The 27,094-nt window shown below is 41.4% G+C and overlaps 2 protein-coding genes across 2 annotated transcripts; both read left to right on the top strand.

Annotated features, from left to right (window-relative positions):
• Positions 1-3,159: 3,159 nt before the first annotated feature.
• On the top strand, positions 3,160-9,241 carry LOC118413688 (probable guanine nucleotide exchange factor MCF2L2). The gene is made up of 6 exons (XM_035817215.1): positions 3,160-3,292; positions 6,644-6,706; positions 7,163-7,286; positions 7,986-8,085; positions 8,519-8,653; positions 9,116-9,241. Exons 1-6 carry the CDS (start codon positions 3,253-3,255, stop codon positions 9,239-9,241), a joined length of 588 nt encoding a protein of 195 aa, XP_035673108.1. The 5' UTR covers positions 3,160-3,252.
• Positions 9,177-27,090, top strand: LOC118413206. Its single transcript, XM_035816423.1, has 18 exons — positions 9,177-9,232; positions 9,802-9,992; positions 10,411-10,630; positions 12,576-12,701; positions 13,095-13,286; positions 13,689-13,765; positions 14,319-14,480; positions 14,799-14,974; positions 15,533-16,371; positions 16,874-17,497; positions 17,922-19,076; positions 21,249-21,371; positions 21,853-21,978; positions 22,331-22,526; positions 22,701-22,825; positions 23,227-23,420; positions 23,875-24,008; positions 24,375-27,090. Exons 2-18 carry the CDS (start codon positions 9,859-9,861, stop codon positions 24,608-24,610), a joined length of 4,839 nt encoding a protein of 1,612 aa, XP_035672316.1. The 5' UTR covers positions 9,177-9,232; positions 9,802-9,858; the 3' UTR covers positions 24,611-27,090.
• Positions 27,091-27,094: the final 4 nt, after the last annotated feature.

Raw genomic sequence — 27,094 nt, forward strand, 5'->3', positions numbered from 1 at the left:
CGAGGAACAGGTGGGTTATTAACGTTATTATCATATAGCCTACCCAAACTTACAAACTCCTGTATGATGCATAGATGCCTTGGTACCATACGTGTGAATTCCATCTTGGTACCATACGTCGAATTTGTTCTTTGGTACATACATTTAAAAGGAGATTACAGATTGCATTTTGAAACCAAAATTTCCACAGAAAATATTCGAAACATTGTAGTCTTTGGCTCTTTACAACAACAAAACATTACCAATGTTAACAGAAGGAGCCATTCCCCTCTTCTTGCAGTCTGTACTTATTCCCTCTGCTCTGGAATATGTTTTGCTCCTTTTGATTGGCCAATGCCTTCATATCCTTTGTGTATCGCTCCTTCTGATTGGTTAGAATGAATCGGCAGCGGTGTCGATTTGCATCGACACTGGTGCCGGTGTTGATGCAAATCGACACCAGTGCCGGTGTCGATTCATTCTGACCAATCAGAAGGTCGATACACGCTGGGCTGGCGGGAATCTAAGTATTACGGCGTCATAACCAACGTGGAACGGGGCCTTCTGATTGGTCCGCGGCGCCTGGCTATATGATAATACACTGTAATGTACACTCAGTATATATAGGTTATCATAAATAATAATTCTACACCACAATGGTACCAGAATGAAACAATGGGTTTCGTGGCTCGACACATTGTAATGATCTGTTAAAGCTATACTATGGAATTATTTGTGTTCAAATTTGAAATGCCCTAGAACTAAGAAATCTCAGATTTACAACCACTTATTGATTTTTTTTTACACTTTTGTGCCATTATTTCACGTTTGCAATGTAAAGGATTAGTCTACAAACATTTGACCTCCTGAATTAGACCCTCCTGTTTGTAAACAATAGCATGCTTGCCACCGGGGTGGGGTAATCAGTTTGACACATGGCGCACAATGAAGATCTTCTTTGAAAGCACCCATATCTAATCACTCTAAAAAAGCATATAATCATGAACTTATTAGTCTATTTTGTAGGGTACCAACAAGCTGATGTCATATTCCCTTCAAAACTGCAAGAAACATTGTACAGAAAACTATCTACTGTACCGAGGAGCTTTTATCTGATGAAAGCTCCTTGACAGTGACTGTACTCAGATGAAATTGTCAACTGGCCCCCCCACTGGGAATAGGCTGATAAGGAACACAGAGACAGTGACCAGCCGCCTATGGCTATCTGTTTGCTGGAAGATCACAATTTTTATAACGTTATATCATGCTTATGTGGTGCAATGATATCGCAGCATTTTCCCCTGAATATTGGTATGCAATGGTATAGGGTTGATTGAACTAACAATGTAAAGAAAAAGTAGGAAAAGCTACTTTTTGATTTGTTCAAATATTCCGTAGTATCAATGAATGAATGAACTTTATTGCATGACATTTGCACATGGTACAATTGTATTATTTGTAAGGCAATTGTAGTATGACTTTAACATTAGTATCTACACTGGTTATCTAAATTGTTTTGTTCTCTTTTCAGACATACTATTTGCAAAACTACCGAAGTCACGGGTTCCTCTCTCAGCACTCGGTGTCTAGTGCGGAAGGGGCCTTCCGCACTAGAAGTCTAGTGCCGACGTTACGTCCGCACTAGGTGTCCAGTGGTGAGTCGACTTCAGCACTGAAAACCCCGAATCATCACTAGAAACCGAGTGCTGAGACTACCTTCCGCACTAGAAAACGAGTGACGACAAATATTCCGCACTAGAAAACGAGTGACGACAAATATTCCGCACTAGAAAACGAGTGACGACAAATATTCCGCACAGGAAAACCAGTGACGACAAATATTCCGCACTTGAAACTGAGTGCTGACAGCCTGCCTCCGTTACGTTATTTACAGTTCCGGGCAGTTAAAGGTAACGTTACACATATACAAATGTGATACATAAAAGAAGTGTAACAAAACGTTCACCTTGAGTCTGAGAAAGCTGCGTATGGGAGGAAATATCCGTGTCGGGTTTTCAAAGAACAGTACATATCAATTATTCTTTCTTATTTAGACACTTTTTTCTTCGTGACCAAAGTAGAACTGTCTAAACTGTCTGTAGCCGCCACGAATCAACAAATGATGCATGCGAACGATTGATTGAAAGTAGTCTGCAACTCAAACACAACAAAGGGAGCTGCAATTTATTGGTATTTTATCTTCGTGAAATTTAGAAAAAGGGAACGAAGCTGACACACTGTTGACATGAGGTCATCATATACATAACACTATATACATGTAGGATGTAGCGTATGATACACACATGCTGTAAGTGTTTCGAGTTCCGACAGAGACAAGACTAGGGCAAAATTGATTTAAAATACTGAGTAAGTGACCGTCCGAAGGTGAGTAGGCGCTGCTGCATGTCAACTATGTTTTTGAGTAACAATTTGGACGCGAGCACTGGAAACCCAGTGCTGACGGTCTTAAGATGATAGTAGCACTCGGCTTCTAGTGCCGAAGTGGTATTAGCACTCGGCCTCTAGTGCCGAAAAGTCACCGAGCACTAGAAATCCCAGTGCGGAACCCGTGACTTAGGTAGATCGGCACTCGGTTATCCAGTGCTCAAAGACCTCCGCACTGGGTGACCAGTGCTGAACGACCTTTGAACCACCCTTCCGCACTAGAAACCGAGTGCTGAGCGGAGATCAGCACTAGAAACCGAGTGCTGGGCGGAGTTCGGCACTAGAAACCGAGTGCTGGGCGGAGTTCGGCACTGGAAAACGAGTGCCGAGACAAGGTGTAGCTCTGGAATTCCAGTGCTGACGGGTCTTCAGCACTCGAACAAAGCCGTTCCGCACTGGAATTCCTGTGCGGAAGTTTCTTCCGTACTGGGCCCCGAGTGCCGACGCCAGTTTCCCCACGAATTCCGCACTGGGCGCCCAGTGCGGAACCCGTGACTTCGGTATACTTGCATACTATTTATGAATTACATGTACTTGTGTGAAGTAGAGAAGCGAACAAACCAATTTCTCCCTGCCGCGAAATTCGTAGCTAACATTTGCCCTTTTACAGTATCTACTGGTAAACCACAGGTATTCCCCGAGGATCATGACGTCACGACGCTAAAGACCAGCTGATTAATTATTCATGAGCCATCATGGCCAGTTTCTTGCTCCGTTGGAAGCCACTTGGTTGGAAGCCTTAGGCGCTTAGTTTACATTCACAATCTCTCCACTATACGATCTTACGACAATAAGAATGCTCTGATATGATAATACAACAGCTGAAGAATGTCCAACGCCAGGATGCAGGACAAAGAAGCCAAAATAGGTGGGTAAATCATTTTTTTTAGATGTGGGATACCTGTGGCGTGTGTGTTTGTCTTTTTGGTTTGTCGTGAAAGCCAAATATGAAGTGAAGTTTGGCGTGAATGGAGCAGTCGGTTAGAATTCCCAGTCCACGCAAAGCTGTCAGGGCGTTTACAGGTTCACAATGCAAACGTGGAACGACTCACAACACCGATAATTGTGGCGGTTTTCCGCATAATCGACATGTCGATATCGTTTGTGTATATGTGACATCTGGTATCTTGGTTGTTGTGGGGGAGGGGGGCGAAGACTTGAAAGTAGGTCGTAGTACGATAACTTTTGATGCCGTAGAAGTTATTTTTCAAGCAGGCTGTAACAGAATCAACCACTGGCAAGTATCTAAATGCAGTCTTTTTCGTAACAAGACAGCAGAATTTTGCAGGACTCTTGCACGTGACTATCCAAAGTCAGTTTGCGATCGTACTAGCTATATACTACGAGTCCGACCATAATTTTTCTTTGGCAAGGTGGAACGCTTAATCTCCAAGCAGATGTTGCACGTTGTGGATGAGCAAATGGACTAAAATAACGTTATACGCATATAACATTAACAGTATAACTACTAGTTAACCATAAACATGATACATGATTTATCTCGATAACAATGCCCCCATTTTGTTCATGATACAGAGCACTTGAAAGTATAGTATTGTAACGTTACATATACAATTACATTGTACAAACAATCCCTCTTAACATGTGAAATGGACATTATATAAACAGCTGTTATTTCTCAACTTCGAAGTTTACATTGAGCTGTTGTTACACATGTTTTGAAAGGCACATGCTGTAGGATTTGGACATCAGACAGTGTTTGTAGGTTGTGAATTATTGTGTACATTATTATTAGTGAATGTTTTATTTGCAAAATCATGCCAGAGGGCTAATTGCATACACAATCTCAAGAACTAAGAGAGGTAAGTACATAAAACTAGTGTCTAATCAACTACATGATACTATGAATACTATTGTCGGGTTTGACTTCTTCTTTGAAGGCAGTGGTTAATGAACTGTCCCACGTTCTGTATGATGGTGGGATTTTGAGCTTTTAGTAAAAATGTAGTCTTTTGGTGATCATTTAGGTGATAAAAGCTTGGTGAAATAGTGGCTACTGTTTGAAATAATGTTTTTCTTTCAGTTTCATAGTGGGTACACTGACTGATAAAATGTGTTTCATTTTCCACTGCATTCATTGGGCAATATGTACACAATCTCTCGTGGACTTGGAGCTTTTTATAGCGGCCCCTTTCTATTTCTAACGGATGTGCGCTTGTTCTTATCTTACATATGGCTGATCTTTCATTAAACTCATTATGATGTAGGTAATTTTCCATCACGTATTCGGATTTAACACTTTTGTAAAATCTTAGCTTACCGTTATCTAGGGACAGTTGATGAAAAAACGTTTGAACGTACATATCGGTAAGTCTTCTCTTTAACAAAGTACATATGTTCTTATTGTCTAATGTAGGGTAGTTAATGTTCCATAAGAAAGAATAGCCTGTATTATCTACTATTTCTTTAACATGGTGCAACCAGTTTTTCTTGTAACTATTTCCCATAAGGTATTCCTGACAGAGTAATGCGTCCACCTGTAAGGGGTGTGTGGAACTGTCAAGTTGTTTTAGTCTTAGCCAGTATTTTATTACACGTATTATTGATAGAATTATTTTTACAAAAGAAAGGACCAAAACATTGGCTTTTTCTATTGATCCATTGATCCAAAGGTTTTGTGTAATACTTTCTCACTCGGAATTATTCTGCAAGTATTGTGCATACGTGACACGTACTTACAGATAAATTCTCTCCAGTGCTATTCTGTAGTATATTGTACATTGTCCTTTAGAACATTGTACATTGTACTCGTCTTTGAATGTCAGACTTTTAAGTTCCCTTGTCCTTGACATACAATGTACAGTAACAATTTACAATCAGAGTGCAAACAAAGGTGGTATTCATTTCACGTGGCCCTATGACACAAGACAATTACTACAAATGTACCTGTAATTTAGCACTCGGTGACAACAGGAGAAAGGCAACTGCGTCAGTGAAAACTATGGACACAATACACTGATGTTGTAATTCAATTACCTACGTTGTGACATTTTTACTGCACTGTAGTTGTTAAGGATCCTTGTCCGTCATTTTCTGTCTACTGTAAATCCATTTCTTTTGTGGGGACAGTTGATACTTGTTTTTTAAATTTTTTTTGTGGCTGAAACAGTTCTGAAGTACAGTAGTAATGCAAAGGAAACATAAATTTGTAGTGTCATCATTTGCTGTGGAGAGCTCACTATGAAAACCTGTAACATAAAACCTGTGAACATTTCAAGATTTACAGTGTGTATCTATGGACAGACCTACTGATAACGTTGGCACGCACGTACACGAAAGTTGTTCCCGATGGGAATATAGAGTGGGAGAATTAATTAGTTAATTGGTTTTTTATCATTGCACTTTTACTTAGACTCTAAATCTTATCTTGGTTGACGTATGTATGACACCAGATATGATAACATACATGTAGCTCATAATGTGTACTGGACTAGGATGTACTATGGACGGTACTGTAAATCTTAAAACTGCTACAATTGTTTTATTTTTGCAAATTCGGGACATGATAAGTTTTCATTACATTACTGCAGTCAGTGCATTGTATAGTCTAGAATTGTTTCAGAAACAAATGTTCTAACACCGCAAATACCTCCTTTTCTCTCTTACCGCAAGATTAAACCTCTGGGAAGGTAGATGGTTTTACAGTACTTGTGTGTATGTTGCGGGTGCTCCTCTTGGTAGTCTTACATTGTTCCCGATGTGCCAGGTACGCTTTAATCTGGGGCAGTAAAACTGTTTAGCTAACATTTTTTTGTTTTTTTATGCTTCGCGGGTTGGGGTACTAACACGCTGACTACTCCTATATCTACATGACTCAAACTCTGCTTGGAGAGTAGTGTACATAGGATTAAGTTGTTGTCCTTAGTCCCTGTTGCCATGGCAGCCTTGACCTTTGACTCGTGGCCAGCTGTGCCTGATGACTCAATGATGTCAGCAGTGTAACAGCTGGAATGTGTAGACTGAATAAAAGAATTGACTCAGACTCAACACTGGACTTGCATATAAACTGAGTGCAAGTTGTTTGCAAGGCAGAAAAGTGGCCAAATTTTGCCAGCTTTGGATGAAAGGTTTACCATGTATGTATGTACATTTGTAGGGTACAATCATCCCAAGAAAAATGATGCTAACATGATGAAGCTTTCACTATAAACTGCTTTAAATATAAATAGATAACACAAGGTTTTGCCTTCTTTTCCAGATTCTGTCCTTCCCGTGATGCCAAGTGGCAAGTTGATGAGTGTGCAGGGAGCCATCTTACCTGGTTGGCATACCTCTATTTTCTTTTTTCCTTTCCTAGACATATTTTATCAAGGACAAGTACATGTAGCTATAGATATGATTCTGTAGACTTATAATGTTTTGGGAATAATCTACAGCCAAACCTGCCCAAGAAGACCACTCAAGAGACTTTGAAAATTTTATTTATTGATCTACATCGATAGGTATGCTAATGGTCACTATAGTATAGACATTCACTGGCCACAGTTACTAAGAGAAGATAAAAAAGTAGTTACATTGGCCACGCAGTCCTAAGAGTTAGAATTAGATAGAGGTGGTCACTTCTAAAGATTTGATTGTATCAGTGAAAAAATCTATGGCCACAGCATTTTGTCTCAAAAACTGTTAGGTTTGAGATCTCTTTGCCATTTTATCGATAGTGACAGTTGTAAGGAATGGTTTGTAGCAAGCTGAATGACATGACTTATGGTGATTTCAGGTGGTTTTGACCAACATGGCCGCCCCCTCATCTGCTTCCCTGCAAGGCATCATGGGAGTCTGACGGAACATTTAAACAGCCAGGACCTTGCCCACGTGGTGCAATATTTCATGGTTATCACACGGTAGGTGAATACTGGACGACTGTCTGCTATAGCTGCGTTCTATACCCAGTAATGGTACTACACCACAAAAATCATTTGGTACAAGTCCAAAATACAGAAATATCAATGTGCCATTTTTGTATCTGAGTATTTATCATAGATTTAATTTCTCGTTAGCGGGTTTGCTATGGGTCTAAGTTTGCGGTAGTATTATGCACTGTGGTCTCTTACTGCCATTGAAAATGTTTGCGGTGGTTTTAAGTTCGCAGTGAATTGGCAACGCGAAAACTGTGAACATCAAACCACTGCAAAAATTTCTGCATTTACAGTATGTTGTCCCTACCACAAAGATGAGTAGCACTAGAAAAAGATGAAAGGTTCCTTGGTATTTGTATTAAAAGGAAAAACTAGGTCAAGGGTCAGGTGAATTGTTTGTTTGTTTACTCATCTGTTCTGCCTAATATCCAAGCAGATGTAAGAATCTGGCTCAGTTTCTATGTTAGATGCCTGTTTTTGCGACAGTTAATAGTCTTTTCTAGTAAATTGTTGTTTTTGACAGAGAAAATGAGACGTTTGAAAGTATGAATCTAAAGAAAAGAGTACAATACATTGCAGGAACAGGAACAGGCACAAGACACAAAAAAGTTTGCAGTCCAAAATATACAATTGACAGTGCAAAATGTAAACAAGTGATGTTCCTGTTTCCTCATCCCCTCCCAGTTCCAACCAGAAGAAGAACGGTTTTGCCTTCCTGGCTGACTTGACTACAACAGGGCTGCCGGCAGTGCATCTGATAGTGGAGACGTTGCAGTTAGTGGAGGTAAAACTTACTTCTATTACAAGAAGGTCGTGAAGCTTGTAGGCAATGTTTTGATCTAAATATAAAAAAGTTAAAAGGGAATAGATGACTTTTAATTTTTAACTTATATCCATACATTTACCCAAGTTATGGTCAATCATTTAGTGTAATGTGTTTTCATTCTATTTATTAGCCAGACTTATTTATTTTGTTTGATTTATATGTATTGTAGTAACTGAATAAGTTAGCAAAGGGAAGACTTCAATCTCATAAGCAGAAGCTTCTGGCCTCACTTGTACTGTTATGTCCTTTTATAATTCATTGTCCTGGTTTTATTGTTTTTTTTTCCCTTAAACTAAGTGTGAAACAAATAAACAACAAATACAGAAAATTGAAGTTAAATTGTATCATCTGCCAGTTACAACAAAGTCATCATTATCTGTTTTCTCGTCAGATCCGCACTCCGCGTTCTGTTGCCTGTTTCTACATCGTCCGTCCAGACAACAAGGCGGCCTGCAAACAGCTGGCCAAACTCCTGGGGGTCAAGACGGCCAAGAAAGGTCCTCAGGGCAAAGGGCTTTGGGACAAGGTAAGGACAGAATCATGGGTTGGAAACTTGAACTTTGTAAGGATACATTAAGTAGATTTTGTGGATGACATTGGCTTGCAGTTTGACTTCTGCATGAGTTTGAAAAAAAAAATTCCCTTTCCGGTGTAGTTGGTATGTAATGATACTAAGCTAAAACGCAAGTGTCACTTTGTGCATTTCTTGAATACAGGAATAAAGGACTTGTTAGCTTTGATATCATGCCATGTCGTTACAATTCTTGTTACAACATCTATGGTTTCTATTTTGGAAATGTAGGAATCTTGCTTTTCTTCCATCTTGTTGTATTTTTGCACTCCCACATTGGATTTGGAGTCTGCAGGGGATGTGATCCATAAAATTTACTTGCTGTGTTGGAATAAATTATACATTTTATTGTTAGACTCTCACGGAGAATGTTCGAAATTTTGGTTGAAGACATTGTGTTTGACCTTGATGTTGCAGTGCACTTTTGTGGGCGAGGTCGGGGAACTTCAGAACCACTTGGACCCCAGCCAGCTGACTTTTGACCTGGGGGGTTATTTGACCTATGACCCCCAGACATGGGTGCAGTTTAGAAAGGTACTGTAGACCACATCAATTGGCCGTGTCCGGGATCAGTCACTCCATCCTGGGACGGAAATTTGCTTTTTGGGACTTTCGTAAATTTCACCCTATTTGCCCCCCCCCCCCCCAAATCTGAACTTCATGTCATGAAATTGATGAAAATGTATATTCATAAGCTTATAAAGGATGATTTAGCAACAAAAATTAGTGGTCTACTAAACAATGTGTGTCATGGGAAAAAGATTGAGACAGATCTGGATGGTTCCCAGATTTTTTTCAGAAAAAAAATGATGCGATAGGGTTGATAAAAAACCTATGGCACACAGGAAACCTTAATCCGGTATTACCATTGTGCATAAAGAATAGTACACATTTTACCTAAGTTACTGGCCCGACTTGCAGAAAAACATACAGTAAAGGTAAAAACATGATGAAAAAAGAACAACTTCAGTATGCATGATATGATTTTTACCTTTTCGTAAAAACAAGCATCAAATTCAGTATTTACTCAGAGTGCTATGGGTTCTGCATGTACTAAGTATTGTTTACCACCCCAGTGATAAGTTTTACTTCTGTTGTATTAGGTCATAGAAGTGTTCAGTAAGGACACAGAGACAGTGTTGGAGAGAGTTCCAGCAGCGATGAAGCAGCTACAAGCTTTAACCCACTGTAAGGTGGACGGGTCCATAGAGGAGGCAGAACAAACAGCTGACAATGTCAGCCAGCAGTGTGAGGCCATCCTACAGGCACTCCAGCTCCAGGCCATATATGACAGGTTCTTTTTTTGGTTTGTTTCTTTGTGAAGTAAACCTCCTCTAGATGTACAAAATCTAATGTAACACACCAGTTTTGTAGAGTACGTACAAGCTAAATTAAGACTGGACTGTAAGGTATGATCCTCTCACACCGGGATGGACATCTACTCTTATGGATAAGTGTGTGGAGGGATCTTAAACCTGCTCGAGGTGTAGCTCTCCTTAAACCAGGACTTGAGGCTTTGAGTCCCATTCTTGAGGACACCTCTTACTCAAGCCAGGTACATGTACTTATTTACACCTTGAGTGAGGAAATAGTCTTTAAAATTAATGCCTTTCGCAAGGGCAGTCAACATTAGAGCCTATTTGGGATTAGAACCCAGAACTTTTACATTCTCCTTCAACAACCCTAACAACAGGACCACCTCTCCATCGCAGGTGCAAACAGATTCTGCAGCTGACGAGGCATCCCGGCCGTGACCAGGTGTTTGCCAAGGTGGCGCAGAAGCCGGTGTTCCTGGACGGGCAGGTGGTTGTGAAGGAATGCCACCGGCAGCTGCAGACAGCTCAGCAGGTGGTGGAGGGTCTGCGTGGGCGGGTGGAGAAGCGGCTGGGGTGGATCAGGGAGCTGGTGCGGTACCACATGGTCAGCCAACAGGTAAGACTGGCAGGGAGGTGCACTGATAGGGTACAGAACCAAGCTACAAGATTCTGTACAAACAACTACAACAGGGATGCTAGTGTTACCAAAATGAAAACAGAACTGTAGTGGATGACACTTGAAGATAGAAGAAAAATGTCTAGACTTAGCATGATGTACAAAATGATCAATAAACTGGTGGACGTACCGACTGATATGTATCTAATACCAGCTCAAAAAAGAACAAGAAACAGTCTTGTCTTCATACCAGAGTTACCAACTATAGCTAGGATTGATTTGTTAAAAAATTCGTACTTTCCCAGAAGTATCATAGAGTGGAATTTGTTATCACCAAGCACAGTAGGGGCATCTTCTCTGGATAGTTTTAACGAACGCTTGCAGATAGATGTGCAAAAGTTTGGTGTGACGGGTCCTTCGGTGTAATATAACCAGCTGCTGCCACGCTGCGTGCCTACGAAGCTGGTGTAGTACGCCGAAGGGCGGTTATACCGGTTATATAGATACAGATACAGATACAGATACAGATACTGATAGTAGGGTATAAGCTAGGTACCTCCATGAAAATGGAGGTATTGTTTTTGGTTTGTGTGTGGTTGTGGTCACACCAAGGAGATGGGTAGACAATGTCAAGGAAGATATTCGAAGACTGAACTTGCAAAAAGCCAACCACCTTGACAGAGGCAGCTGGAGATCAGCAATCAGACCTAAACGACATCCCAGAAAGTCCAACCCTGGCCAGACAGGGAACAACGGACGCTATTTCATTTCATTTCATTTCATTTTTATTTGTTTTACCAGAGTACATCGCTCAGGCTTCAGCCTGTTTTTCAGGACTCTCTGGACACATATAAGACACCATACAGACACCATACACGACTTATAACTACACAGTCATATAACTTAACTATAGGAATACGATAACAGTGAAAGTTCTGCCAACAGTATTACTGCATCAGTCCGTTTTTAAAAGTTGCTTGCGTTGTCTATTGTCTCTGAACGGCAGAAAGTTCGTTCCACAACGTAGGGCCCTGGAACTGCAGACAACCTCTGAAGGACTGGACGTGAGCCTTTGGTACGTTCAACATGTGGGGGTCCCATTCCGACAGCTGCTTTGTAGCATACCGTGTTCGTCTGTGTAGCACAGGTGGAGACATCCATTTAAACATGTTCTGTAAGTAGGACGGCGCCTTGTTGTGAACTGCCTTGTACACGTTAACCAGTATGTTTCCTTTCGCTCGTTCGGAAAGTGACTCCATCCCAGCCTCTGCCAACAGGGTTTCGGTGGGTATACAGTCCTTGCGTCTACTGCCTGTAATGATTCTGGCAGCCCGGTTTAACAACCTGCTCAACTGCATCATTTTTGACTTGTTGGAATTTAAAAGTGATGGCATCCATGCCGTCGAACAGTAGTCCACATGTGAGTATAGCAGCGTTCTGCACATGACCTGCAGTATCTCCTTAGTCACAAAGGGTTTGGCACGACATAAGGCACCGAGACCCGACAGAAGCTTCTTGGTAGTTTTCTCAATGTGATCTGACCATTGTAGAGTTGAGTCCATAGTAACTCCAAGGTACGTGAAGGTGTTCACCTGCTCGAATGTGTTAACTCCATCTGTTACAGAAACAGTCTTCCCCGTGTGACGTAGTTTTTGAGACAAACCAAATACCATAGATTTAGTTTTGTCGGGATGAAGTGATAGCCTGTTTTCTTTAAACCAGTTAGCAGCTCTTTCCATGTCTGCGGATACAGCTAAACCGGATAGTGAGTGAGTGAGTGTGTTTGTCCGGGTGTGTGTTCACAGCTATGTGGCAGGAAGTAAGATGGAAGTGGTGTAATGAGATACTTGGAGGGTTGGAAGTCTGGTTTGGCTTGGGTCCAATGTTGTTGTGTTAAACAGGCAGGAAACAATGTTTATATTTTTGTGTGGATTGTGTTTGGTAGGTGCTGGACTGTTTCAGCAGTGGAGGCCGGCTCCCCCTGGCAGAGGAGACGATTATTGCAGAGGACATAGCCCAGGCAGAGATGGCTCTCATCAACTTCCAGAGAACCTTCTACTCACAAGCAAGGGTCAGTCTCATCATCTCTGGTCAGCTTTTTACATCTTTGAAAACGGAAGTATTGTTTTTGGTGTGTCTGTTTGTTTGTGGTTTGTGTCTTCAGATATTTAGACATTGTAGAGTGTTAGGATGTAAGGCAGGGGATAATGTGATCAGAGACTGGCAGGATGGGAAGATCTACATGTATACCAGGGCCTTGCTGCTTAGTTTCATATCACCAAAATGTTGATGTAGAACAATAACTGATTAGCTGATAAAAAATGAATAAATGACAACTATTAACTGATACATTTAACTGATAACAAGTTAAGTTAGATAACAAGTAGACTATTGAATAGAGCAATTAAGGTAATAAGTACATGATAACAGGTAGAAACAAACTAACAATTCTGACACTGTTTAGGATCAACTGAACCTGTTGGACCACTGGGTGAAGAAAGTAGACCACATCCTGCAGCAGAGTGTGTGTGAGTCACCCGACATACACGACCACCACGACTGGGTGAAAACAGAACTTACCACACTGCGCATGTCTGTGGAGAAGAAACACAAGTTCTATAAGGGAGTCTATGATTTCTACCTGCAGACCAAGAAGGTGAGAGAAGACTCAAAATGCCATATTGTATTTCAAGAGACACCACTTCAAAAATTGTGAAACAGAAACTACCTTAAATGCATTTAATTTCGCGGGGATTTAATTTCGCGGTAGCGGGAAAAAGGACTTTTCGTGGTGGATTTAAGTTCGCGGTAACACCATAGACTGCAGTCTAATAGCATAATAGAAAAACATTCGCAGTGGTTTTACGTTCGCAGTGAAGTGGTCACCGCGAAAACTGCGAACATTAATCCACCACGAACATTTCTGCATTTACAGTATCACAAAATTTAGAGATGGTTTTGATCCACTCACAATCCTTGTATAATTAAAAAGGATACTAAAGGATCCTACATTTCAGTATTTTACTAAAACACTTGTGCTGTTCTGTGGCCCTCCCAGGTGGCTAGATGGTACTACAAGGCACTGAAGTTTCTCATTCTGGTAGAGGACAAGTTTGCTACATCAGACAACTACAGGTAGGAACCAACCATTTGTTTTGAAAGATAATTAAAATAGTGGGATTTGTTTCGGGATCAATTAATTGATACATGTAGTTATGTTTCCTGTTTAGATGTCTCAGCAAATATGAATGAAAAAAATAGCTGTTGCAGCAAATTATAAAGTGGCCTTTTTTGCGATGTCTCAGAGATAAGCTTGATGGTATAGTGTTGTGTGCGAGTATATAGCTTGACACAAGGAAAATTACTGGGAGGGAAACTTCCTGTATTTTCTTGAAAATGTTGCCTTTCTAGTTTAAGTGTGTATGTGCATGTTTGTCTGTTTGTGTACATGTGTGTGTGTGTTGGTAATGTGTGTGTGTGTGTGTGTGTGTGTATGCATTTGTGTGTACCTGTATGTTTGTGTTTGCATGGATGTGTGTGTTTCTGACATGTGAAGGGGTGAAATCTATATCTGCTCCCAACTGTTGTTGCATAAGTCTGTGTGTGATACTTTTTTAAATCCTTTTTTTTTCATATGTTTATTGACTGATTTGTCTCTTACTGAATAACTGTTTAATGTTAAACCCAGAGGTAAGCCTGACCTGATCCGTGACCACTGGGAGCACCAGGCTCAGTACTTCCTGGGCAGGTACCCCTCCCCCTCCCAGCAGAACCTGCAGAAGGTGCAGGAGAATGTGCACCTGATCCCAGACATGCGGCTACGCAACCAGGGGCGGCTACTCATCAACAGGTTAGTACACCTCATACAACCCTTTAAGAGTTTGGTGTTTCTACACTGTTGTTTCCATATGCTATATAGAATGTACATGTAAAAGCATGTGTCACCAAAGAGTGACAGGAAGTGAAGGGCAAGAGATCAGAGTTGACAGGAGGAGTGACAGGAGGCAAAGTTCAGAGGTGGTAGACTTCAAAGTTGAAATGTCCAAAAAAGTTGCATATTTTTTTACAGGAAATACAGCAAGGCAAACTGAAGATCTGATTTTGATATCTTTCTGTCTGCAGTTTTCATGTGGTGTGAAACCAGACATTTCTACATGTATTTCTGTAGGTGTGCAGTGTTGTCCAGACTGCTCCACTCTCAGGGAGGGGTGGCCAGGGCAGACCTGGCTCAGGTCCTGCGCTGGAAGGACCAGTTTGAGCTGGGTACAGACGATGTCAGCCTGGGACACACCCACAACCCCACCCCCTCCGAGATCTCCAGCCTGGATCTGTCAGATCACGCAGGTCTGTTTGGGATCCAGTTTGATCAGTATTACTGTAGAGAAATCTCTCTGAACCATTTCAAATGGATAATTTGCAGAAACAGTACAAGATACATGTACACAACTTCAGATTGGGAGCAGTGCAAGTTTAACCTTACACATCTACTTTAAATTTACCTATGAAACCAGGTCCGTCTATTAGTAAGTACTTTTTGAAAGTTTTTAATCCTTCCAAACATTCATGCTCCTCCTATTATCATCTATCATTGTAAATTTATTTTTGTGGTGACTTCATTTTGTGATAGAAGGAAAAAGAAGGCTTTCTTTGTGTTTCAATTTTGGGATTGAAACAGTATAATTCTGTAGTAAAGTAGTAATTTGAAATGCATGTTCACAGTGTCATGATACCACTGTATACATTTAAAGATGTGTATACATGTAGTCGCTCTAGGATTGGTTTCTTAGCACTGTCCCCTATACATGTATTTCTTAATGTTGACTATCTGTAATATCTGTAATTACTGGACTGTTGCCTTCATTAGTTTTGTTGCCTAAATTAACCATAGATATGTTCCTGTAGGGCAAAGGAGAAAGGATAGAAGAGAGCCAGACTACTCTCCGGCCAATGGGAACTCTCAGAGTTACGGAGGCTTTACCAACGGCGCTGGGAACCAGGGTAGAAGGGGAGGGCTGCATTCCGATGGATCTGCATCATTCAGGAATGACGACAACAAGTTTGGAATCTACGGGGATTCCGACAGTGATCCTGAGAGCAGTGTCTACGGAAGAGGTAGACTCTCTGATAACAGGACGTTCGGTGTTTACGGTGATGACAGTGAGATAGACGATAAGAACCCACACAGCGGCCCCATGGGTGAACCAATAGACCCACGTAACAGCTTAGTGGGTGTACCATCACGAAACCACCCACGTAGTGCACCACTAGAAGACTTGTCCGGCGCCCACAGTTCCCTGCACGGGAGGGAGAGCAGGAATAGTTTTGCAGACTCAGGAATCGGAGCTGTGCAAGCAAACTCTGAGTCCCATTCGTCGGGAAGTCCGAAGTTCGCGAGTCCCCAAGGACGACAGGTTCTGAACAATGGGTCCAAGTACACCACGATCACGCTGGATAATGAGGATACTCATGACTTGTCTGTGAGCATGTACAGGGACATGACGAAGGGGCTGCAGCCCAGGGGTGCTGGTAGGAACAGCCATGGGAACAGCATTGGAGGGGACAGCAGGAGAAACAGTACTGGGGACAGCAGAAGAAACAGCAGGGAGAGTAGAAGGGCCAGGCAGGACAGCCATCTCAAGCAGGCATGGTCAGCAGAGGGACTGTCTGGAACAGCATTGCAGCTGTCTGGTGGCAGCTTTAATGCATCAAACAACAACTCCAACTCTTCTGTGCTGTCACAGGTAACCACAACTTTAACAGACTTCCAAACAGTGCCCAGGGCAGTTCAGTAGTATTAGTCTGCAGTACTCCCCGTTGTACTAAACTTGTCAGTCATGGAATGTTTGAACAGACTTAGAAAGTAGTACCTACACATGTAGATATGGAGGTTTGTTGTTTTATGTTTATTTGAAATCCATTACTAGAATGCATCGAACAATAGAAGTTTAGCAGTACAAGAATTTAGTCTGTCATAATTTACTTGTCAGTGATGGAATGATTCCAATTTACATCATGTTGATAATAAGAACATTATAGTATGGAAAACATTAATGATGAGAAAGATAATTGCATTGTGTTGATGATCATTCCTTTACTTATCCCCAGATACTCAGTTCTCAACAGCATCCATGCGTTAATTATCAGAAAATGTAGATGGGCACCACCCCTATACACTGAGAAAACTGGGAATGATTTGAACTTTAAAACTACATGTAATCAACACCCATGTCTAACTATCCTTAGGTTGAGGAGGCAGTTGTGACCCTGAGAGAACAGCAGCACACCCACGACCACCAGATCTACCACACACTCAACCAGGCTTACCAGATGATCGGGGGCAACAAGTCCAGACCAAAGGGTCAAAGCAAAGCCCCGAGGAAGGACGGCCTGGCTGAAGCCGGTAGTAAAGGCGCAAGACGCAAGCTTCCCACCCCGCCTCAGGTCAGTACGGAAGTAGACGGCGCCATTCTCCGTCCAAACGTCAGGAGAAGTAGGGGTGACTCCAGGACAAACGTGAGTAAATCTCGCAGGTCAGAAGCTGACCACTCCTCAAGTATGCCACAACAGCAGCAGCAGATCTGGAACGACTTCAAAGCAGTGGACGTCAAACCGCAGAACAGACCGCGGGTGGAGAATTCCTCGCCACGTAAGGGACCGAAGACCAGGAACGCGCGGAGACGGAGAGAAGAAGATCTCACAGATGACACCGGACCTGTGTGGAAGACAGATAGAGAGGAAGAAGCCACGAGGGAGGGGAAGCGACCGTTGGGTAGGAAACGTGCCCCATCCTGGCAGGACCTGATGACAGCAGAGGAGGAGCAAGACGAAGTGCAGGAGAGACTGAGACGGGCAGAGCAACTATTAAAGGTGGGTCATAGTTTGATAACCTTTCATCTTCAACCTCTGAGTCTTTGAACAACCTTTGAAAATAGATACGGTTGCCATTGAATAAAGTTACAAACTCCTGAAATTTAGCCTTACATTGAAATTTTGCTTCAGAAAGGACCTTGTTAAGCAATAGAACAAATCTATGTACATAAAAGACATACAATACCCAAGTCGGATGTTTTGTAAATGTATGTTGCTCAAGACACCATGGCTAGCCATTTGTGATAGGCTTCGACTAGTTGGGTAGCCCTGGCTTTATATCATTTTAGCAATGGAACATATAGCTTTGGATGGTGAAGTAAGATTCTTACATATAAGAAGTAAGAAATTAGCCACCTTTATTTGTATCTATCTCTACATATATGTGCATGAACATCTTGTATTTCTGGTCCTTTCTTGACAGGAGGAAGAAGATGTTCTGGAGCAGGAGAGACAGATAGACGAGCTGCTGAGAACCTCCGAGATCAGTAGCGGGTCAGAGGTCGGCTCTGGCTCCAGGTCAGAGGTCAACTCTGAGGACAGAGGTCAGGCCCAGACAGAGACGCTACCCAAAGCCGCAGCTGCGGATACGCAACCGGTAAACGATGAAAGCAACACTGGAAGTGTAGATAGAGGAGAGACAATGACAAGCCTCTCGCCTGTAAGCACACCATTGAGCCCAGTGACAGACCCAGAGGTGAACGGCATATTGGAACAAAGCAACACGACACCAAACGGCGGCCCAACAAGCTATGATGAAGAAACTTTGGAAAGCCTGTGGCGGGGCCTGGAGAAAATGACTCCCAAGAAGTCTGTCGAAGAGAGCAGGAAGGAAGAGGAGATCTGGGCCCACCTGGAGAGACTAGGGGTGACAGGTGAAACCACATCTGATGCAGGTGAAACCACACCTGTTGCAGGTGTCACAGGTGATGTTGACCTTCTTCTCAGTCTGTCTCCAGGTGACAGCAGCAGTCCGTTTGATCCCATGATGCGGCCGCGAAGTCTGTCGAGCGAAGAAGTGGACAGTTTCATGAAATCCCTCGTAGACTCCACCAGACCCTCCAGCCAACCAGAAACACAGCATCTTCTTGATTCACCCTTGGAAAGATATGGAGACATCGGAAAAAAGAAGTCGCAAAAACAGAAAAACAGCTCGTCAGAAAATGGAAGGGCTTTTGAAGGAGATAAGTATGACACAGACAGCCCAGACATTACCAATGTGAGAAGAACATCATCACAGACTTCTCAGGGAAACCAAAACAGTCTGTCAGGTTTAGCTGATAATGACCTTGAAGATGACACTTCTCCTACCCCTGAGGAAGACGAACTCCTGGAGATCCTGGGACAGAGAAGCAGCCCTGGGATGGAGAGTCAGGCGAAGGATTCTTCACACAGACTAGATCATGTTCAACAAGATAGAAATAAGCAGGATCGTCCTAAAATCCAACCTAGGAAAAGCAAACAAGTAGAGAGAACTGCATCAGGAAGAGGTAATGTTGGTGGTGGTGGCACTGTCAGGGTTCCACCTCCTGTCATCCCAGATATGCCACTGGTCCAGACTGCAGTTCACAGTGTGGAGGTAGGAGGCGCTGCTCATCTTAGCTCAGACTGATTTTACTTTGACTTTGCTACAATCTCTGCAAGGAATAGCCTTATCCTATTTTGAAGTACTATGGCTTCCATACACAGTCAGGCTACTTGGTCAAATTGCCTATTTTAATAATTTTATTCTGTGACCTCACTGATCCTCTATATTATTGTACCTTATCACTCTTTTGGGGACCAATGTAGCATTTCTTTCTGTAGTTTAGGTATGTTGATTTGATTATATGGATGACATCTGCCCATAGTCCTTCTTCTACAAATCTAAAATTAAAATACACTTTTGTGTAAGGTAATTCTAATATACAATGCCACAAAAGAATTTGTTACTTAAAATAATCTTGGTAAATCCTACACAGAATTGTGCTTGATTCAAAAGTGTGGAGCCAAACTTATTTTTATTGATTGTTTTATTAATTTTGTAACAATGCCAAGTATAAATTGTATCAGATAAAATGGTCTTGTTTTGTTTTGTATGTAACAATGCCAATTATAAATTGCGTCAGATAAAATGGCCTCTGAGCATGAAAAGTAAACTTTTTTGTCATCAGTTACAATTTACTTACACTTGGTTTAGAACATTCTTTGCCTAGTAGTACTAGTAGCAGTGTTGTTGTTTTGGACATCCAGTTAAAGTTGGAAGATTCTCTTGAATTTTTGGTAGATGGTGACTTCTACATGTATCAACATTCCAACTTACAAACCAACAGACAACATTTTACAAAAACTTTAGAAATGTCACTATGACAGAAAATGTGAAAAGAATTTGAAGTAATCCCACATACATTTTGGTCTGTCATGCAGATAAAGAATGAAAGATGCCTAGTTGAAATTATAAAAAAGAATGATATAATCACTTTTACGCTTAAATGCAAATACATGATGAATAAAAATATCATTCGCATGGTAAAGCATGTACCGTAAATGCTTTTACTTTCACGAAGGTTTTATTTCACAGTAGGAGGTTTTTGCAGAGTTTCTCTTTAAAGTTGAAATGGGTGGTTGAAACGATTCTGATTACTGTAGTAATACATTGGAAACACATACATTGTATTTGTGGTATCTTCAAATCAAACCACTGCAAAAGTTTCAAGGCTTATCAACTCCAGCTGCTCCCTTGCTACTTGTGCACTGCTATGGAATGCACACCTCACAAAGCACCAACATATCAATGTTACAAAGCTTGGCAGCACAGACCAAAAGGTACACATTCAGTATAAGTTGGTGCATCGCTAACAGTGTGTGGGTTTGTTTTTGTTTTTTTAGGAACTAAGATCACACCAATTTGATTGTTGGTTCTCTGTTTTAAAGAAATAAAGCTGAACTGTATTATCAACATGAAAACAGTCTGCACCTTGGTACAAATGTACACGCAGTTTTGTGATTATACAAAGGTTTGGGTTTTCTTCCCTGCCTTGTGTTTTCATCTTGAATTTGCCCGTTGAATTATCTGAGGACCAAGAAAATAAATCGGTGTGGCCTAATTGTGGTGTTAAGGTTTAACAACAAAACTAGAAACTGAAAAGATTGCAGTTTTTTTAGCTACATGCACACAGGTGGACTGGTAAAGGAGATTTTGTTTGGTGATTTGTCTAATTCCTAATCCACTAGTCAGGATAAGATGTGCCCAACCCCTAATGTTTTGCTCTGTATTGTGAAAGGTTTAAGGTTTACTTCATTCAATAACTTACACATTGTATAATTCCTCGCCGGCCCTTAAGCCCCCTTTACAAATCAAGAATTTAGCTCGGCCGAGTTGTCAGCGAGTTCTAAATTACGAGGAGGTATGACCCTGATGCCGACGAAGAAACTCTGTCATTTGTTCGTAGGCTTCAAAGTCATGCCTCCTCGTAATTTAGAAATCGCTGACAACTCGGCCGAGCTAAATTCTTGATTTGTAAAGTCGGCTTAATTATTGCCATATTTTTCATCAACATAGGCTACAGAATTCAGGTCCTAAAATTGTATTCTTGTGCCTGTAATATGATCTGCAGTATGTCTCATGCAAATTTTATATTCTTCTGAATGATAAGCAATATTTTCAGAATGGCAATAATCAGGACATGGCACTAGTAAGAGGTGTGTTTGGTTAGAAAAGCAAAACATATTAACCAGATTCTTGAGTGTAACATGACTGTGTGTTCCTCAGTTGGACGGTTACGGCCCCCCTGTGGTGTTAGACAATGGTACAGGCCTGTGTAAGGCTGGCTTCAGCACAGATGACATGCCTAGGGCCGTGTTCCCTGCCATGGTGGGCAGGCCACATTATAAGGTTGGTGCATCTTTTGTATATTGTACGTCGTGAATGACGGTTATCGGAAAGTTTCATACCACTATGGTGTTACTTGTAGCATTGCTGATGTTTTGTCATATGGACCAATTCCGTGGATCCGTAATGGGCAGGGTTTTGATTCCAGGGCTGGACCTGGCTCAAACATTCATCATTTCAGTTAGGCCAGTGACCCTCTGTATGAGTGTGCTTCAGAGTGTGCTTTAAGCGTAAAACCTCTGCACATAAAAGAACACATTTAGGAAAACCTGGTGTCTTTGGCAGAAAACGCAAGCTGTAGGGAATCTGTATTGCAGTACATTTTACTTATACCACTACTTGAAAAAGACAATGCTTCACCTCAGTTAAGGATGACTGCTGCTTTACTTTAACCTGCATTAGGACTATCTTTGATTCATGAGACAGCACTGTCATGATTGTGATCTTTTGACATGAAATGTTTCATATCTTTCTGCGACTGTAGGACGTGATGTCCGGGAGATACCAAGACTCGTATGTAGGGGATGCAGCCCAGAACATGAGAGGTGTGCTGGTGTTGAAGTACCCTGTGGAGCATGGGATAGTCACAGACTGGGATGACATGGAGAAGGTACATGTACTGTAACTGCATATATTTCTGTCACAGTGGTTGTTTTGTGGTAGGTTTCTGCTGTATGAAGTTTGCAGTTAAAACAATTCTTTATTACTCAAGAATTACAAAACACGTCTTCATGCAAGAAGAGTAACAGTGAAAATAAACCACCGCTGACATTTCAAGAGTTGCTGTACTTGGAAGACTTTTTCTAATTGTTAAAAAGTTGAGGGTAACTTGAGGGTAACTTTAATTACAAACTAATTTTATATATTTGAGGAGATGTTTCTGTCAATGCAAGGGATGGAGAACTGATAAATCTACTGGAAACAGATTAAAATAATGAAAAATTGTTGCTGTTTTCATACAGATTTGGGAGCATGCCTTGGTGAACCAGCTACGTGTGGAGCCAGAAAACCACCCCCTGTTCCTGACAGAGGCCGCCATGAACCCCCACCGTAACCGCGAGCGCATGATGCAGATCGTCTTTGAGAACTTCCACGTCCCTTTCTTCTATGTGGCTGTCCAGGCGGTGCTATCCCTGTACGCCACAGGCAGAACTACAGGTAGGGGCTTGTAGGAATGAAGGGAAAAGCATTCAGCAAATAAACCACCCAGTGAGCAAACCTGAAATGTACAGATGCAGATGATGTTCACCTTTTCTTTCTTTGGACTTCGTTTTTGCAGTCAAAGTTTATTGTCCCAGCATGCTACATTGAATGGAATGTTGCTCTCTGCAGGTGTGGTGTTTGACTCGGGTGACGGTGTGAGCCACACAGTACCCATCTATGAAGGCTACTCTCTCCCCCATGCTGTACACAGGTTAAACCTGGCTGGCAGGGACCTGACCAGCTATCTCATGCGGGTAGGTGCAGGGTGTAGGGTAGACTGGGTACTGATACATTTTTGCTTGATTTTAAACAGGCAGGTGTTGTATTGCGGTGTCTGTTTGTATTTCTGTGTGTATTTCCACGTTTGTTTTGACATGCTAGGCATGCTGGAGAAACACCTATTTCCTTATTTCATACACCTAAGTGCTGTAGAAAAATTCATATGCCTAATGCAACTAGACAAACCATCGATCATAAAACATATCTGTTCTTTTATCTCCAGAAAAGCGAGTTGAATTTATAACAGACAACAGAAAAGCGAGTTGAATTTATTCGTTAAGTGAATCTTTTCAACATGTCTTGTTGTGACCTGCACTTGGCCCGGTGTGGCAAAAATGTGCAATAAAGGTCTTCAATATTACTTTTCGCCCGCTAGATTCTGAAAGAACGTGGGCACTCCTTTGTGACCAGTGCGGAGCATGAGATTGTACGTGACATGAAGGAGAGACTGTGCTACGTGGCCGGGGACTTCAGGACAGAGACTGAGAAGGCAGAGACTTCCCCTGACTGTGAACAGGTGTATGTTCTACCTGATGGCCACTCTGTAGTCTTGAGCAGTGAAAGGTTCAGGTATGCAGAGAATACATTGTCATCGCATAGGCTGTTATATCCTATAGAAAATAGTCTGATAGTGGAAATACCAATTCGATAAGACAGTGAAACTACAAGTTCTCCTAACTTGTAAATAGTTCTTGTTTCCGGACTATGCATAATACTGTAAATGCATTAAAGTTTGCGGGGATTTACTTTCTCCGCAGCAGAAAAATGGAATGTTCGCTGTGGTTTTATGTTCGCGTTAGCCTCATAGACTGCAGTCTCATACTATAATGGAAAAATGTTCGTGGTGGTTTTAAGTTCGTGGCAAAAACCGCAGACATAAAACCGCTGCAAACATTTCTGCATTTACAGTATGCACCTCCAGGCCTTCAACTTTGACACATTAAAGCATCACAATTCATGTACATTTTTAACCCATGAACTGGCTAATACCCTATTGATACTGACTGTGTCCTGTTCTGTACAGATGTGGGGAGGTGCTGTTTGACCCCTCGCTGCTTGGTAAGGAACATGGCGGGATTCAGTACGCTGTGCACGACAGCGTGATGCGGTGTGACATGGACCTCCGCAGGGAGCTGTTCAGCAACGTCGTCCTCTCAGGTAATCATGGTTTGTTGTCGTTGTTCCAGTAAGTTGTGCCTAGTGGCACATAGGGCAAGTTCCCTTGCTGTTTCTGTAGCACTGGGTATATTTTTGCAGGGAGGGGTTGCTAGATCCTCCTCTTTATCATGCTTGATGCACCTCCTAAGGCATTGGACCCCCATTTTACATCCCTTCCGAAAGATGGATGCAGCCCCAACTGAAATGTCCTACCCAGGATTGAACTCAGGTCTTCCAGTTACCAACTAATTGGAACCACGAGCTCAACTGTGATGCTGCCACCATTTAATTACAGTGACATCCCTATGTTTATTAATACTATGAACTCTTATAATTAGTAACCCTCTGACCTTTCACCCTCCCCAGGAGGAAACACCCTGCTCCAGGGCCTCCCAGAGAGACTGGAGAAGGAGCTGTCCTCCATCGTCCCCTCCAGCCTGACCAGGAGCGTTCGGGTCGTCCAACCACAGGACAGGAAGTACCTGGTGTGGAAGGGTGGGGCCGTCCTGGCCAGTATGGACCAGTTCAGACAGGCCTGGATCTCACAACAGGACTACGACGAGATCGGACCTGCGGTGGTCCACAGGAAGTGCTTCTCATGAGCAGAACATTTTGTAGAGATGAGTATAGATTTGGAATGTTCTGAAATGGCCCCTGCTGGTCATGGCTGGGTAGTTGGGCTGTACTGTATGACAATCAAGTGAGACACACTGCATAGACTATTTCAGGCAGACTCAATACATTTTGTGCTGTCTGCTAGACTGTAAGAGGGACATCTTTAGTTGGTTTAGGATAAGGGCCTAGGAATTTGTCTGTATGGTTAAGCTTAGGGATAGGAGCTTGAGCTAGGACTAGGCCTATGGCTAGGAGTTTGGGCCATGGCTAGGGTTAGTGTTTGGTCTAGGCTAGAGTTAGGATAATGGCTAGATTTTGGGCCAGAGCTTGTGCTCTAGTTACATTGTAGTTAGAATTTGGGCTAGGAATAGGGTTAGAGTTGGTGTCTACAGCCCAAGGTTCCATTTCCACTGTGGCATGGCTTTGTACTCAGATGCTAACAAGGTTAAATGCTAACAAAGCTAGCCTACATTGTTTTCTTTCAATGCTCATAGTAGAACATAATTGTGAAGTATGACATACTGACCTTCTGTCCCAATTTTAATCAATTTTACTTTTTTAGATATATCATTATCCCAGATAGTTTTTTAATTGATTGAATTTATATCACATTTATCTATATAATCTATTTTATTTAAAGCAGAATATTTATCTTGTTAACCAAACATTGCTGTGAACAATTTGTATCAGAAGTTGGAATATAACTTACAATGAGATTACAGTAAGTGTCCTCTAAAAGGACAAAAGAAGGATTTTATCCTGTTTAACAGTTTGCCTCAGGAGGTATAGCTTGATAGCTTATGGGTAAGTATTCTCATTGCCCTTTCCTAGTCTAGCATAGTGGACAAAGATTTTTTATCTTATACTTTTCTTGATTTGTACCACTCCAGCTGTAACAAACTTGTGTCATTGTACATTTGTGAATACTAGAAGTTTTGTATCACAGGATTTTGCTTCGCCCTCCCAATACAAGTGTCCTGTAAAACTGTCTCCCTAGGTTGTTTGGAAACTATTTATGCTTCTTACATATCAGTGATGTGTTGACCTGCACCCTGCATAGTATAATGGCAATAACTACTCTCAATTTTAAAAGGACTATTGCAGATGTTGAAATAAGGCAATGGCAAAATTAAAACTTAAGGTACAGTATGTGATGGTAGTCAAGAAATGTGCAACCATAGGCCGGTTATATATTGCTTGAAAAATATTACCTCAACTACCAGGTCCTTGCTTCCTATATCTAAGAAGAATAAAAAGTAAGGAACATATGCTGTATACTCAAGAGTGTGCTATTTATCTATGAAATGAATTACCGTGTGCTGTGGAATGTACAGGAAAGAGTATTGCTGACAAATGTAAAAATCTAGCATGAAATACTGAAAATTATGCTCTTCAGGATTTTTATTAGTAAATTGTTAATTCTCAACTGCAATGTATCAATGAAAGTTTGCCCATTGTTTGAGATGTGAAAGTACATTTTTCTAAGTAGTTGATTACAACTAATATATGTAAAATGATGAATCAGTGTAGAATGGACCATGGTCATGCAATGCAAAAAGGTATTGAAAATACAACATACATGTACTTGTGTACATTTTGTTTATGTAGATGTGGAATGCTATGTTGACTTCTACTTTGACAAGTCATCAAAACAGCATAGAAAGTTGAAGGGAATGGTAATCTCCAAGCAGATGTATGGGTCCGGCTCTGCTTTTTGCCTGTTTTGCAACTTTAAGTACTCTTTCCTTACCAGTACTGCACTTTTAGAGTTATAAGAATCTGGCAGATTCTTGGAGTTACACTGTACATGGTAACCATTAAAAATACTACTACACTAGGAAAGAGTACTTAATGTTGCAAAACACTGAATGAGCTGGATCCTTACATCTAAAATTTAGTTCAAAATTGCGGGAATGCCTGACCAACCATTGTTTTTGAAGATGAAGCTTACTGAAAATCAAAGTGCATGAGATAGGTATGTACATTAAGGCAGCAGTCCAAGAAATTAAAGTGCATTGGGAACAGAATTTTCCAGACTTTTGAATGGAACTGTCCCTAGCAGCCAAAAGCTGCCAAAGTGAAACCATAGCTAGCTATATTTTGCTATTAAAAATTATAGCCTAGATATGGAATAGAGATTTATACTAGACAATTCAGAGACAATCCTGTATAATTACTGTTGTCATTGTAAGTAGATGTATGGGAGATGGACTAATACGGTAACAGATGTCGTCAACATTTCTTCAGTATATTTTCCAAAATATTTTATCAATTCTGGTACCATTATAGTGTAGAATAATTATTTATGATAACCTATATATACTGAGTGTACATTACAATGTAATCAAGACTGGCTAAAAAAACTGCAGTATTCTATATTTTGTTATGTATGTATGTACATGAGTGAAGCATACCTTGTAACCAATGTTGTTAACTTCTGCAATATCATTGGCAAGAACATGTTTGTTGTG

The sequence above is a fragment of the Branchiostoma floridae genome, chromosome 4, assembly GCF_000003815.2.
Source record: "Branchiostoma floridae strain S238N-H82 chromosome 4, Bfl_VNyyK, whole genome shotgun sequence".
Lineage (NCBI taxonomy): Eukaryota > Metazoa > Chordata > Leptocardii > Amphioxiformes > Branchiostomatidae > Branchiostoma > Branchiostoma floridae.